At 35.5% G+C, this 15246-nt stretch overlaps 1 protein-coding gene across 1 annotated transcript in view; it reads left to right on the forward strand.

Annotated features, from left to right (window-relative positions):
• MBOAT2 (membrane bound glycerophospholipid O-acyltransferase 2) overlaps positions 1–14979 on the forward strand; it is a 96532-nt gene extending 81553 nt beyond the window's left edge. The window contains exons 10-13 of the mRNA XM_074861602.1: positions 106–170; positions 4886–5018; positions 7556–7707; positions 8262–14979. Of these exons, the coding sequence (XP_074717703.1) occupies positions 106–170; positions 4886–5018; positions 7556–7707; positions 8262–8484 (573 nt within the window). The 3' untranslated portion in view covers positions 8485–14979. The remainder of the gene's footprint in view (positions 1–105; positions 171–4885; positions 5019–7555; positions 7708–8261) is intronic.
• The last annotated feature ends 267 nt before the right edge of the window (positions 14980–15246 follow it).

Here is a 15246-nt window from a genome sequence, read left to right on the forward strand (position 1 = left end):
TCATCACAAAGTCTGGGGTTTTTTTATAATTTATATGTCAAAATTTTGAAATATTTTGTAACACTTTACAATCACGGAAATAATTAGTTTGTTTTTACTTTACAGTTTTCCACAAGCTTCAAGATGTTTCTTGATAACTGGAATATCCAAACAGCTCTTTGGCTTAAAAGGTATTTATTTCTTAAAGGAAAGCTTTTCTTCACTGAAGTTTCTTAGATAAATATTTATTTGAAGGTAATTTAACATTTAAAGCTAAACCCTCAAAACCATCAGTTCTTTAGCAACTGCACAGGACATTCTTCTTGTAATACTTGAATTACAGTCTCTGAATTTAGGACCTTTCTCTTAATGTAAACTACCAGGTTATGATAGAAACTGATTTTCTTCACTGATCATAGGGAACCTAAAACTACTAATCTGTGGAGGTGAGGCATCTCTTTCCTTTCTTTTTTTTTTTTTCTTGTTTCTTCTCTCTCTTAGCATTCAAAGCAGTGCATGTTGCTGAGAGCAGTTGGCAAAATGTGACTCTTAGCCTGTGGAAGCTTTGCGTTATTTTTAGCCACAGTGATACAGGAACTTCCATACGTTCTGCGAGAGAACTTTCTGCTCTCCTTCCATAATGAGTGCATGGCAAATAACAAACCCTACAATGTGCTGTCAACAAAAAAGCAAATTAATATTCCACAGATGCACTTTTTTCCTTGTCTGGGAAACGGGTATAGTGCCCAGTGAACTACATCATTCTGCTTTTACCACTTTTTTGTGGTAACTAGAAATTTAAAAAGTGTTCTTGAGTAGTGTGCAGGTGTTGTTTCCCTTCTCCCAGTCTTTGTTTAGTTGATCTTTTATCAATAGGTGCAAGTTTAACTGAGACTCCTATCTTGGGATCACTCAGAGGATTTTATATCTTATTCTAGGATGGCTGGCAACAGGATGTTTCTTCCATCAAATTTCTTTATAGTGTATTCTCTTTCTTCCTTAATTTATTTCCTAAATATTTTTATGACCCAATTAAAAACAGAAATTGAATTTTATGTGATTATTCTAGTTGGGTCAATAGGCAATAGAATCTATTGCTAGGGCAGTCAACAAGGAAGAATTGCATGCTTGCGGATATTGAAATGTATCATTTAATAAAGAAAATAAGCTATTTAGTGATTTTTAAAATGCATTTTAATTTAGAGAACAGAAGTTGATCAGTATTAAAACTTAATAGGAAAAGCTTGTGTTCCAACAAACTTTCAAATCGCCTAAATGAAATGATTCTAAATAAAAACTCCCTTTAGTGGAGTACTCCTTAGTAACATTTCTGTTAAGAATTGAAAGAAAAAAATGAAAATCAGATACTCAGAGTGACCTTAAAAGATGTGAAGAAAAATTAAAGCACCTCCTTTAATAAATATTTTTAAGAACAATTGTAGAACAATCTTTGAGGATAGTCTAAATCCATATTGATTCTGCCACAGTGAAATGGAGAAGGGTGGATATTTTCTTGAAGTTTTTTTGCAAGTAGAAGATTGTTTTAATGATTATACATGAGGACCATAAATAGTGGTATAGAATATATATTATATGGCCAATCATTTGGTTAGTTGCAATGCTACAGTAGTTTGAATGGAGGACAAGCTCATATATGCCATCAGAATTGCAGGATTTTAAATCCTGATTGTGTGTAAAAGCACAGTTAACAGACCTACAGATCATAAAGAAGCTTAATAAACATTTAATGTAGATCACAAAATACAGCAGTTTAAAAGTATTATTGTTAAAAGCATGCAAGTTAAAATAGATATTTACATAGTAATATATATCAACAATAAATATCGTGATAATGTTTCCTGGCTGGGGAAGCTGTTATGTTCCCCTTCAGCCTGTTCATTCTTTTTTCCAAAGAAAACATCTAATTCCATTTGTCTTTGGACATGTTTGCAAAGCCTCTGTGGTTCTTCTTGATCTCTTCTGGCATCTTTCCAAACTTCCTGTCTTCTTACAATAGATGTAGTACTTCTAAGACCTCCAAGGTCTTTCCCTGGCTTATTACAGGCAGATTTAAATGATTTGAGTGGATTAATTACCTTTATTTTCTTTAGATAACACATTTAATACATCACAGTATTACATCCATCTTTTTGCAGCAGCAATCTACTGTTGATTCATGCTCAGCTGATACTCGGTGTTTCATACTGTTGATTCATATTCATACTCAGATACGCTTTTTCAGTAATGTTACAGGAATGGGTAATGTTTTGTATCTTCCGCAGTTCTTGTTAAATGTTCTATACTTTGGACTTCATTTTGTTGATTTCAGAACATTATTCAAGTCTGTCAAGATCATTGTGGACTCTAGCATTCTATCTGCTAAGAAAACAATGCCAATCTCATCCATCCCACCTTCCACCCCAAAAAAGGAAGGGAAGACAAGGTGGAAAAATACACTTCTCAGTCTACCGCCCAGGCTAGTAATGAAAATAGAGAACCAGACCAAAGGCAGTGCCTTGCTGAACTGATGAATCTTCCCACTTCTAGAGCAAATTATAGATAAGATAACCTGAACCACCCATATTTGAATAGATTTTCTCAGCTTGTTCTGATGACATTCCTAAAAGCAAATCAAGAAAATAATGGTCAGGTGAAGCATTTCAACACAAGTCATTATTGACAAATCCATGGAGGAGTTTAAGCTTACTTTCTACTCTGAAATTGATGACTGATGATTTTTATCTACTATATCTTACCTGACTTGCATTGATATAGCTGAAATTTGGGTAGTTAATTTAGTTAGTTTTGTTAGCTCCTGACTGCTTTGCAGGGGAAAACTTGCTTAAAGTAGTTTAAACCAAATAAAGATTCAAGACATTTATCAATTTATTAATGAAACATAATTACTCACCAGTCAGTGAAAAAATACATCCAGAATTAATACCAGTACTAGAACAGATAACATTTTGTGTGTGTTTTGTGTTGTAGTTTAATAAACACTTCTAAACACTCTTCTGTGACTAATCCCAAGGAGTTTAAAAAGAGCACATGTACACACACAGTTATATGCAAACTGCGCCTCCACTCCCAAGGACGTGGGACACAAACACACACCTCCTTCTGCAAGCGTGGGCCCCCTGCTTGTACACGCTGCCTGTGGGAGGTGTGGGTGCTCCAACTCTGTGTGAACCTGCTGATTCACATGCTGGTTAGATCAGCATGCCACGAGTTCACATGCAGCAGCTGACAGGGATGAGAGATTGCTGCCTGTGTATTGCGTACTGCACTGACAGTTCCCTAGCTGCATGCAGGCTACACAGTGTCTGCCAGGGAGGTCTTGGCCAAGACAGCAGTCGTGATGCTGGTGGGGTGACTTCTGGCAGTGTCAAACCAGGTTTTGATAATTAGTATTTTGCTCCAAGATGTCTCTGACATGTTACAAATTTTCCTGATGCTCTTGTACTTTGTAGGCTGTCAGATTCTTTGTCTGAAAAGTCTCTTTGAAATTCACTGGTTACTGTATAGACTGGTCAATGTTGCTTTCCTCTTTAAAGTGGTCTATTCTGGGCAAATGTCCTCAGATAGTTTTGTGTATTATGCATGTGTGCAACTGAACCCTGCTTAACCCCATGTTCTCATCTTAATAGCCTTTGTTAGCAAAGCCCTTTGGCAAGGGCAGGGGGTTGTGCTGGTACCCCGCACTGAAGACCTCATAAGTAAACTAAATTAGCAAAATACACTTTTGATCCTTCCCTATTCAGATCCTGTCTCTTTACCTTCTGCTCTTTAACACTGACTGTATCATTTGGTCTCGGCAACCTTTTGTATATATGGAAGCTGTAGCAAAGTAGATACATTAGTAGTGAATGTTTTGGCCCTCTATCACTAGCTTGTTGTCTTATTTGAATAATAGACCTGCATTCTCTTCTCTTTCTCTGTTACTTGCTGTGTGTTTATAAAACCCTTTTACATATTGGTGTCTATGGCCTTCTATTTTAGTTGAAGCTCACTTTTGTATGTTAGCCTTAGATTTGTGTTCATGCATGCTTATGCTGTTTATTTTTGCTTCATGTTAGTGTGATCTGTTTCCATATTTCCTATTGCTTTTTGGTTTTCAGATCATTAAAGACATTAAAGAACTCTTGATGAAGCCATATCAGGACCTTACCATGTTTCCTATCATTCTTCCACATCATCATGGTTTGTCACTGTGTCATTTAATGTTGTCTTCTAGAAAGTCTTTCTTGGATTCCTTTTTCCCTTCTTCCTTCTAGAATTCCTTACTGTAGGACCTTGCCTAATAATTCAGTCTCAACTTTTAAATAGCAGAGTTCAGCATTCTCCTTATTTGATATTCTCACATCTCTAGAGTAATTAATTATAATTTCATCATCATGCTTGCCTAATTGCCCTACACAGACACATTTTCAACTGTAGTCTCTCTATTACTCAAAACTGAAGGTAGTTGTTACTTTCCCCCTTCTCCTATAAGCTGCTTTCATTTTATGAAAAATGCATATATGATTCATCACAAGAGTTTGCAGGGTAGTCTGTGCCTTCCAGTGTAGCTTTTCAAACACATTCTTGGATGGCTCAAGATCCCTTATTAACACCAAAACCTGTCTTTGGATGCTTGTGTATCACTTCATTATAAATAAATATGGAATGTGGTGGCACTAAGCATAGGTTAGCACTGAGGGGTGAAATCAGGAGTTGCGAAGAGCTTTAAGTATTTTCTGTAAGTTGTAATATAGTAGCAATGTTATTAAATAATAGTAAACTGCAATTGCATTGCAAATGATGTGTTGGAGATGAAACTGCTAAAAGTATAAATGTATAAATGATGATTGGGAGGATTGGTGGTTTGTCTCATGTTATTTATCTTGAATTCTCTTTGACTTACTAGAGTGTGCTATGAGCGAGCCACCTTCAGCCCAACGATCCAAACCTTCATCCTTTCTGCCATCTGGCATGGGGTTTACCCAGGATATTATTTAACATTTTTAACAGGAGTACTAATGACACTAGCAGCACGAGCTGTAAGTACCAACCAAGCATCTTCTTAAATAAGAAGTTTTGTAAAACAAAACTGATCATGTTCTGTAGTCCAAAGATGCACTTTGCAGTTGATAAGACAGTCTGTCTGACAGTGGTGTTTACTTCTTTAGTTTGAGAATGGTAGGAATGATTAATTACAAGGAGGGGCTGAGTGGTGGAAACAAGCAAGACTGTACACAGCCTATAATGCCTTTGTAGTATATCTTTTGTGGAAGCTCTTCTTCTGTAATAACTGATGGTGTATTACTATGCTATGCTGAACAGGATGATGTTATCTAAGATCATTTTGAAAAAACTTTCTGATGATGAAAAAAATCACTGATGATGAGTAGTTTCAAATTTGGAGGTCAATGCCATATATTTATGGAGTCCACCCCCTCCCTAATTTCTGTCCAGTACTATTGCAAAGATGGTAACTAAAGAATGTTCCTCTTCAACCAGCAGATTCTCTAGTGCAGTTACTATTTAAAATTGGCCAGCCAGCAGTGCGGTCACATTAAAAAGCTTTTTCAGCTGCTATTCAGAACCATATGGAACCAGCAAATCTGCCAAGAAATCTCTCACAGTTCTGCTTGAGAAAGCTGTGTAAGAACAGAGGCAGGTTTATCAGTTATGTGATGGGAAAGAGGAACAAAGAAATTACATGTCAGCTCTGAACAGCATAACAGACCACTTTTCTGTTGAAAGAACCAGGAGAATGAGAAATGAAGCAGACTGTTCTTTCTTGTGATAATAGCTAGGGAAGGTGGTACTTCAGATTTAGATTGTTATTAACAGTAATAAAACAGATGCTCCTCCTCTTTCTTCACAAAGATGCAGGTATAGTCTTTGTTTGACAGAATTGACTCCTTTCTTTACAATAAGTGTAGCTCCCTTCTCCTTTCCAGACTCTATCACAGTGAACTTTTGACATTTATCAGCCAGGGGCTGGTGCAAAAGCCAAGGTTCAGGGACAGTTCGCAGGTAAAAGTTGTTGTGTTCTGTCAGTGAGGTGAGTCCAGTAAATAGGAGCACTCACTGCACTTTGTCCTGAGCTTAACTAGTAAGTTGCGTTGTATTCACATTTTATACATATCCATCAATAGGCTATAAAATAAAAATATTTTGAGTTCCCGTATTAACAGATACCTAATAACTGATAAGATATGTTATAGGTACTTCAGCGTGTTTATTATTTAACTCTACTAGCCTTTAACAGCAAAGTTTGGCAGCTCTGATCCACACTTTTTTTCTCTTGTCATGCCTAAGCATGTATTCAACTCATTTTACTTCCTTTAATCATTACACATGTCATAATCAGGTATTTACTAGGGGCAATTATAGATTTAACTTAAAAGTTGTCATTCAAGTCCTAAAATACTAGATTTCTCTACAAGAAATTCTGTGAAACTTCATCCAGGTTTTACAGAACTCAGGAACAAGTCATTGCATGTGACCATAGGAGAAAATGGGGGGGAGACGGCAGGATGAAGGGTATGTGGCTAGCATTACTTGTTTACTTAGTTTAACTAAACAAAGGCTGAGTGAGAATGCGGTATCTACAGGGGAATTCGGGTAAGAAGGACAAGAAGGACGAAAAAGTTTTTTAATGTAAAGAATGAAATCAGCAGGAGCTAGCCTTGGATATGTTCTTTAGAACCGGGAGTTCTAAAGAAACTCTAGGTTGAAGAAGCGAAACTGTGTACTTTGGTGTGCAGCTTTTCAGAGAGGACTGCCTCAGTGCAGATAACTGGAAGGTGGCAACTGTGATACCAAGCTACACAAGGGCTGAATTGAGCCCATCTTGGCTTGGCAGCAAGTAAGTGTGAACAAGGATGACAGTTCAGTCAAAGGAAGGAGAGGTGAAGATCTACTGATATCTTTTTAATTATAAACTTAAATAAAACTGAACCTGGACCTGTGTGGGTTTTGGATTTTTTTTTTTTAAATACCTCTGGTATTCCATCATTTGAACAGAATTTTATGAACAAAAGAAGACTCAGCATAGGAAATTGAGTCATTTTATAATAATCCCACTTCATATTAGTTGTTAAGACTCCTGAAATATGTTTTAGAATGGATATTTTGTATATTCTGATTTATACCCTACTTGTCCTAAAATATATCTTAACAGTAAGTATATGAAAATGGTTTACCTTATAGAAGCTTTCAGCAGAAGCATACTGGCTTTCATTTACTCCAACACTCTATATTATACAGAATGGCTTGATGGAATAGAATGTCTGTCTCACTCTGACAAGCAGGCCAAAGTTGCATTGGATTTAGGGGGGATTCATTTGCTTAAATTCATAAATACTTAAATTCCTGTGCTGGATGAAATGCATTATCCTAAAAGGCAGGGAATTTGAACTGCCTCCTCTTGAAGTTCATGGGCATTTTGAATAGTTCAAAGACACTTGACCAAACTGCGGCATTTAAATTCATCCTGTGAATTTTGTGGAAGTGCAACAAATTCTGTACAGTAAGATAGCTCTCAATGTTTATTCCTCAACTAACTGAATATTATCTGCTTTTTCAGATAAGAAACAACATCAGACACTATTTTGTTGAATCTCCTGCTGTTAAACTATGTTATGATATTATAACATGGGTGGCAACTCAACTAGCAATAAGTTACACAGTTGTGCCATTTGTACTGCTCTCTGTAAAACCCTCTTTCACCTTTTACAGGTAAGCAGGTTCTACCTGTTTCCTTTTTCTAACTTGGAATAGAAGTATTTTCTGTGGTATAAGATTTCTGAAGCTATTTTAGCGATAATTATAAGATTGATTTGTTAGCTGAGCAAACTGTATTTCTGTTCTAGTGCTTGAATGTAGTTTGTGTTGTGTATGAGAAACCATAAAGTGATCTCGTTTTCCTGTCATAATAAACTTACTTTTCCTGGGGCAGGGAAAAAAAACAACCAAAACCATGACCTTTGAGATTACTATATGCACATGGAACTATTTTATACCAAGACAGGTAATGACTTTCCAGACGTAACTTGTGAAAATAAGTTGAACACGGACTTCTTTTCATTTTTTACATCTTACAGCACTAGGTGCTGTTAGGGAAGACTTCATTTCTGATTCCCTCTTACTACTTTTCTTAAAGGAAATGTTAATGTCTTCCTGTCTTATGTGCAAAGTACTGTATGCAAGTAGGTTTTGACAGTTTATTCCTTAAGCATCCTGTAAAGAGTGGTCAGAGTTTTATTGAGTTATTATTTTTGTTTGTTTTTTAGCTCCTGCTATTTCTGTCTTCATATTGCCAGCATCCTGGTGTTGTTGGTATTTCCACTGAAAAGAACTCAAAAAGGAAGTAAAAAGCATGAAACCATCCAGCCCGTGTGGTCCAAAAAACTAGAAGAAGAAAATCTTTTGCAAAAGAACAGTTATTCCACAACAAATAATAGTTTCAGTCAGAAACAAGAAATAACCTGCAGATATCAAGCATTGAAACAGTGATTGAGGAAATACTATGATGAATATATTTTGTATGTTTTCAGAAACCCATTTTTAGCACCTTTTAAAGGGGTTTGTATTTGTTTGCAAAGATGTTTAGTAAGAAAAGAATGCATTACCTAGGAAAATCACATACAATAGCAAGACTGGAAACAGAACAAATTAACCCCTCCCATGCCATGTCCCTGTGGGTCACGCCTTATATGAAGATATTACCATTATTTCAATGGGCACTCAGGACTTGCAACGTATGTCCATGGGGTCATATGTGTGCCCTTTGCTGAATGTACGTTGTGTATCCCAAGGCACTGATGGGGTGGAATAAAATTGTGTCAATCTAGGATTAACAAATGGAAATTAATTTTTCCAAATGAATGACTTGCCTTAAACCCTCTATTTACTGAAATATTGTTTCTAAGTGGGTATTGTCAAGTTTGATTTTACATGGAAAGCATATTTCAAATATGTAATACTATATGCTATAAAGAAGATAAAAATAGGAAATGCAAAGTCATTAGAAGGCTTTTGAATCTTTAAAAGGGAATTGCAATAAGCATCTCAGTATTTGGAGGGTTTTCTTAAAGTATCTCAAACTATTACAGTACATTACAGAACTGTAAACATTACTGATGCCAAATTTAGAGTTAGATTTCTTTGATAAAGAGTATAATTACACATAGCCCTTCTGAATGGATTAAAAAAAATAAAACAACTGAAGGTTTGCCTTTTCCAGGGCTTTATAGCTCTAATCTAGGTTTCTTTTACCTTTAAGTACCTAAAACCAATAAAACACTGCCAAGTGGGCTTTGCAGCTAGAGAAGGAAAGGCAGCCATAGGACACAGCAGACAACGTGCAAGCACCAGGATTTTAATGAAAGTGCATTTTTTACCCTTAAATACCAGAAATACTTGTTCTAGAATACAGCTGTTTTGCAAAAAAATATTTTTAATACTTAAAGATGTTTTGAATTTCCAAGCATACAGTAGTTAGTTGATGATGCTTTCAGTATACAATAGCAACATTACCTTGAGCTCTAGTGCATAGGTAGTCAAACATGAAATTACTATCATAACCGATTTCTGTATGCTTGATAAATGATGGCCCTTTATCCAAAAAGCATATGAATTTGAGGAAAAGCTTTGTCTTCAAACTAGAATTTTAGATGCAAAGTTCACATCATATTTGTGGGTAACATAATGAAAGAAAGAAATCCTTCAGAATATCTGGCTTACTGAATTATGGAAGTGTGTCAGGGGAATAATGCAGTGGTTATATCTATTCCAGACCATTTATTGTGATGATGGTCCCTGCTAGAGTACTGCTGTTAAAGGGCTACATTTTAATTGCTTATATTCTGTATTTTCGTATAATTTTAAGTAAACACAAACTGTTTATCCGCATGGGTTTTTTTAGCTTTAAAACTGACACAAAATACTACCAGAGAAAAATAATGCAGCTTGTTGATTAATAAGCTACAAGTGAATGAGAAAAATTTTGTCATAATATTTTGAACCTTCAATTTTTTCATCAAATATCTAACACTAGTCGGGTGAATATTCTTAGTACCAGATGGCCGTCAGCTTTGGGGATACTACCATGCAAAAACAGTCACAGCACTTCTGGCTTACTCTCTAAAGGACCAGATCCTAAGTCAGGTCAGAGTTGTTTCCTTGCTGTGATAGTTCTGTGTCTGGCCTTTGGCTCCTTGCCTAAAACTCCAGGAGGATAACATACCTTTTCCATATATGTAGGTTAGCACTAATTAACCTACGCAGTTAGAAAGGGGGAACTAAATATGAAAAGAGAGTGGATGAGTCTGCTTAGATGAGCAAGGATGTTTATTGTTTCAGTGACAGCTGTATTATCTTTAAGATAAAATAATCTGACTTCTAAATCCTTACTCTGGTTACCCAAGTAGACCTCCCCTTACATGGTGTCGTGGTTGTCATATGCCTCTTACAAATGGCATTATGGTTCTTTCTGTTGTTTATAAGTAAGGGCACACTTTGTGTTTGATTACTCTTATTAGACAACACAATCAGGAAAGACATTTTTCCAGTTTCTGTTCTTGAAGGGACATTTACATAAAATAACAGATTAGAATTGCACATTTCTGGGTGGGTGAGTAGAATTAGGGTTGATTCTTTCAGCATTTGTTGCTGTTGAACTTAAATTAATCTTGTTGGTGCAGTCTATGTATCTACCCAAACAAGCACTTTTGGATGCCAGTACAACATCTAATGTGCCATCTTTCCCATTAATGTTCTGGTACTCTTGTTTTCTTGTTTTGGCATGTGTGCCCATATGTGCAATGGAAGCTTACTAGTCCTTCATCATGAAATATGAAAACAGTTGTAAACACTCCCAGAAAATAAGCAGGTTTAGGATAGTGAATACTGGTACTGCAGTGTGAGTGAATTCACAGGTACAGTTTTGTGCAGACCTTTTGTATATGAGGAAGTTAAAACAGCTAAAGAAAATATGTATGGGCTTTAGTTGAGCACAAGTGGCAAGGTATGAGCCATTGGACATGACTGGTGTCCGCGTGCAATGTAATGACTTTTTTCTTCATGATTTGAAACCCTTAAATAATTGCAACACAAGAAAAATATGACAACTTATTAGTTCTGCACAGAATTTATTTTTAAATGTAGTGTCCTAGAATTTACCCTTTGCATGTCATTGCTGAATATAAAAGTACTTTGAACCAAAATCTGCTCTTCATGCAAATGAATTCTCTTGGGGACTATGGAAAGAGGTTTTTTTGTTTTAATGGCAGCACACTGATTTTAGTCAAACTGGGGTTTTGTCGTTGATGTTTTCCCTCTGCTTTCTAGTTTTCTGCCTTGCTATCGCACTGCATTCTTTTTGTCCATTCAGTCAGAAAGTCAAAGGTGGCCAGCCCTGATGCTTTAGATAACTTTTAGGTTTTACACTCATCATTTTATAATACTGAATTTGAAAGGATGGAAGTGATTTACTATTGCTCTTGCTGAGAAAAACAGTAGAAAGTACATTTCCTAGAAATCTTTGGGCATGAAGGAAACATAATTATAAGTATTTTTTCACTTTTTAACTTTTTGGATATACATTAGTTTTCTGTATTGCAGATCAGCACACTAAGAAAAGTAAATACAACATATCAGTCATAATTTTATGGTGCTTCGCAGATACTTGCCCATTGTGAACAATTCATTCAGGCACTTAATGAGTTAATGTTAGTAAATGTAGTCACCCTGACAGTAACTATTTGTTTGCTTAACCTTTTTTTAACCTTTATGATTCTGAATTAATGAAAGAGATATATATTATATATTTAAATAATACTTTCAGTGGTGCCTACTACTGTTGTAATCGGGAAGGCTTTGTTAGCTTTACAGTTACAGATATGCCCTTCTTATTCAGGAAACTTATTTTTCCATGGCCATTCTTTAAGTTGACATGTAGACAAGATTTCAGTAATAGGTGACATATTTTAAAATATATTACCATGTAAAAATATTGGTATGCATTTCAGTGTGCTCTTGATAACAAATGATACTTTAGTGAGAAGACTTTACGAAGAGGTCTTTGTGTATTCCCTGCTGTACACTGACTTGTGGTATGAGTTTTACCAGTATAGTATATTATTTACTAGAAGAATTTTACATTTAAATAACTTGTTCTGTTTCCCCTGTGGGAATAAATAACATGAATATAAATGCTATGCTTGTATGACAGGATGTACACTAGGTAGTTGTGCCTCTCTTGATGGCATTGATTTGGTTAGTGGTAAAATGTTCTCTGATACAAAGGAGACCTTTATGAGAGCCTCACCTCCTGTCAAATTCATATCAAAAGTAATTTTAACAGAGTCTGGATTTTTTTCTCAGAAGCTTTGCAAACAAATTGTTGACAATTTGTTTAAATACATGGTGAAATGTGTCCTCACATTTGCCTGCAAATGTGTCACTTGCTTACATGTAGACTTTCACATGCTCAACTTCGTAAGTTGGCCCTGAATGATAAAGAAATTTAAAAGCACAAGTTACAGTAATTTAGGCTTTTGCTTCCCGTAACCTTAAGTCTTTCACTTTGTAATTCTCATTGAATTCTGAAATAAGGTTTGAGAATTTTTCGCTTTCGATGAAAATTTGGAAATACTGCCATTTATGTTGAAAAGTGATCAGTGTTAGAAAAACAGATGGAAACAAATTTAAAGATTTTAATATGATGCAGACTCTATGTATAAAAAATTATACATTGGTTCTGTGCTGATTCATCATAGCATTTCACTACATGATTAGCCTTTATGTATTAATTTAGGTCCAGTAATACTCTGAACAGCATTTGGGAGTATTTTTAAATTTTCCTGTTTAAAAAAATCAATTGGCTATAAGTTCTTAAGTATTTAAATGCTATGCTGAATAAGTATCAAAGCAGATACTCTAGTGAATTGAGCCTGCTCTCATTATATTACCAGATCTGTCTGGATCTAAGCTAGTTTGCGCTGTCAGTCTTCTTCATAGTCATGGTGGAAAAGCTGGCTGGGAAGAAGTCTCTGGTAAGAACATGTCCCATCAGTGGCCAGGAGGCTTTGCCACAGAGTTCTTGGGGGAAGCTAACCCTACCTGCAGAGCTTGACAGAAGACCTGTTTGCTTGTGACCCAGGATGCAGTGGCTCTATGCTACATCTACCTGGATTTTTGATGTGTTTGCTGTCTTAACCTAGACATTTTACAACACCATGAAGTCTAGGCATCCACAAAGTCACCCTGCAAAGTTACAGCTGCAAGTATTGCAACAGTTGCTTATTATGGTCAGAACCAAATGGGAAAAAAAACTTAATTTCTTAAAAACTTGGTTTGAGATGAGCTTTTTATGTTTTTTACAAAATCTAACCATCAACTGTATCAATTTTCATCCCATTAAATATTTAAAACATAATTTTGCTATACAAATGTGCAAAAGCAAATTCTGCCACTTCATCTTCTGTGCATTACCTGTGTGTCCAGTGACCTAGGCCTGGTTTTGGTTTTAGACATTTTTAGATTTTTCTCGATTCATGTGCATATCCATATAAACATTGTGTAAAATTTATGAATTGACAAGCTGTAGTTACATATAGTGTGCATAAATTTACTTAAAATAGGCCATATCAATATTTACGTGAGACTAGTGTTGAGCCCTCCAGTTGTACACCACATCTGCTGTGAAGGCTGTTGGGCTCCGTTCTCAGAGTACTAAGCGTTCTGCTTCCTAAAGAGAAAATAGAATCTGTTGGTTACACTTTAAGTGGAAAGTGAAGGGCTTCTTTCACTCTGTTGCAAAACCAACCCTTACAGGATATTCTGCTGCAGGCTATGAATACGAAATTTGACTTCAGATATATGACTGCAATCTGAGTTAGGGCCACTTTCAGAGGAAACTTTTTACATTAATAATGACTCAGCCCAGCACCTTATTCCAAACGAACCTCTTGGCAAAAGAGACCTCTGCACAATCTTCTTCCTTCCTTTCGTTCTCTGAGGGAGAAATATCCCAAGCTGGATTTTCATTTTTGTTTTGCTATGCTATATCATATGAACAGATAGCTGTGGTCCATGCTCTAGTTGGATTAGGCTTCCAAACTGATGATGTAATCTGCAACAAAAACCAGAGAAACAGGGTGCCTAGAGACCGGTAATCAGAATAGTGCAACACTACATATTAAAGGTGCAACAATCTTTTGTCACAATAAGTTAAGGAGTATTTGCCTATGCATATTTTGCCTTTCTATGTGTTTATCAGTTCTCTTTAATTCTTTTCTTTGTAACTTCTTTTGTCCAGTGATGTTGACTATTTCTATGAAGAATATTCTGATGTGTCTTACTGTGACAAAGGTGTCAAAACGATACAATAGTAATTAGGTAGTTATTCTTAAATCCCAGACCTCAGATGTGTTCTAGATCAGTTAGAGGAGAACATTCAAAATGTACTGAATGAAAAATAATGTAAGATGGGTAAATATAGCATTATTCAAAGATGTTGTAATAAGTTATTCAATTTAAGAATTTAAAATATGGAACTTTGTTCTTTCCTGCCTTGGTTACACATTCAAGGGAATAGTTTTACCTCAATGCAGAAGTAGTTATGCCTCCAACTACCCATATGTTATGGTGAGAAAACACCCCTAAAAGTGGATAGCTACAGTATTCCTAAATTTGCCTTTCCTGGTTCAGATTATAATGCATTGTCGGTGAATTTCATTTTTATTATTCCAAAATATATATTTTTTAAAAAGTGTTATTTTTCAACAGATCCATAAACTAAGTGTTGGTGTATGGTAAAATTAAAATACCACTGTTAGTTACACTGTGATTGTGATATTTTAATAATTACTTATTTCTAATTTGTCTCAGCAGTGCTGCAGAAGCAGCATGCTGTTATGTTTTAAAGGTGTTTTTAACTTGCCTATAAATGTTTTTTTCTAATTTGTGTCTTTAAATCTGATTAAACTGTAGTTTAAAAAAAGTGAACTTGTTTTTCTGAATTTTTTGGTGTCTCTTTAATGTGTGCTAAAGAACAAAATTATTTTAATGCAGTTTCTCCTTTTAGATTACTAAACATTACAATGCATGCATTTACACTATTATTTGGAGTGTTCTGTTTCAAAATTGCTCTTATTTCATTTGTTTTCTAGAGCTTGTATATAAATATATGTATGTAATTATTTTCCAGTAGAACTGGTAAATAGAATTTTAAGTCTAGCCTCGTGTTACTTGGTACTCATACAACTTTAAACC

The sequence above is a fragment of the Strix uralensis genome, chromosome 3 (assembly GCF_047716275.1).
Source record: "Strix uralensis isolate ZFMK-TIS-50842 chromosome 3, bStrUra1, whole genome shotgun sequence".
Taxonomy (NCBI): Eukaryota; Metazoa; Chordata; class Aves; order Strigiformes; family Strigidae; genus Strix; species Strix uralensis.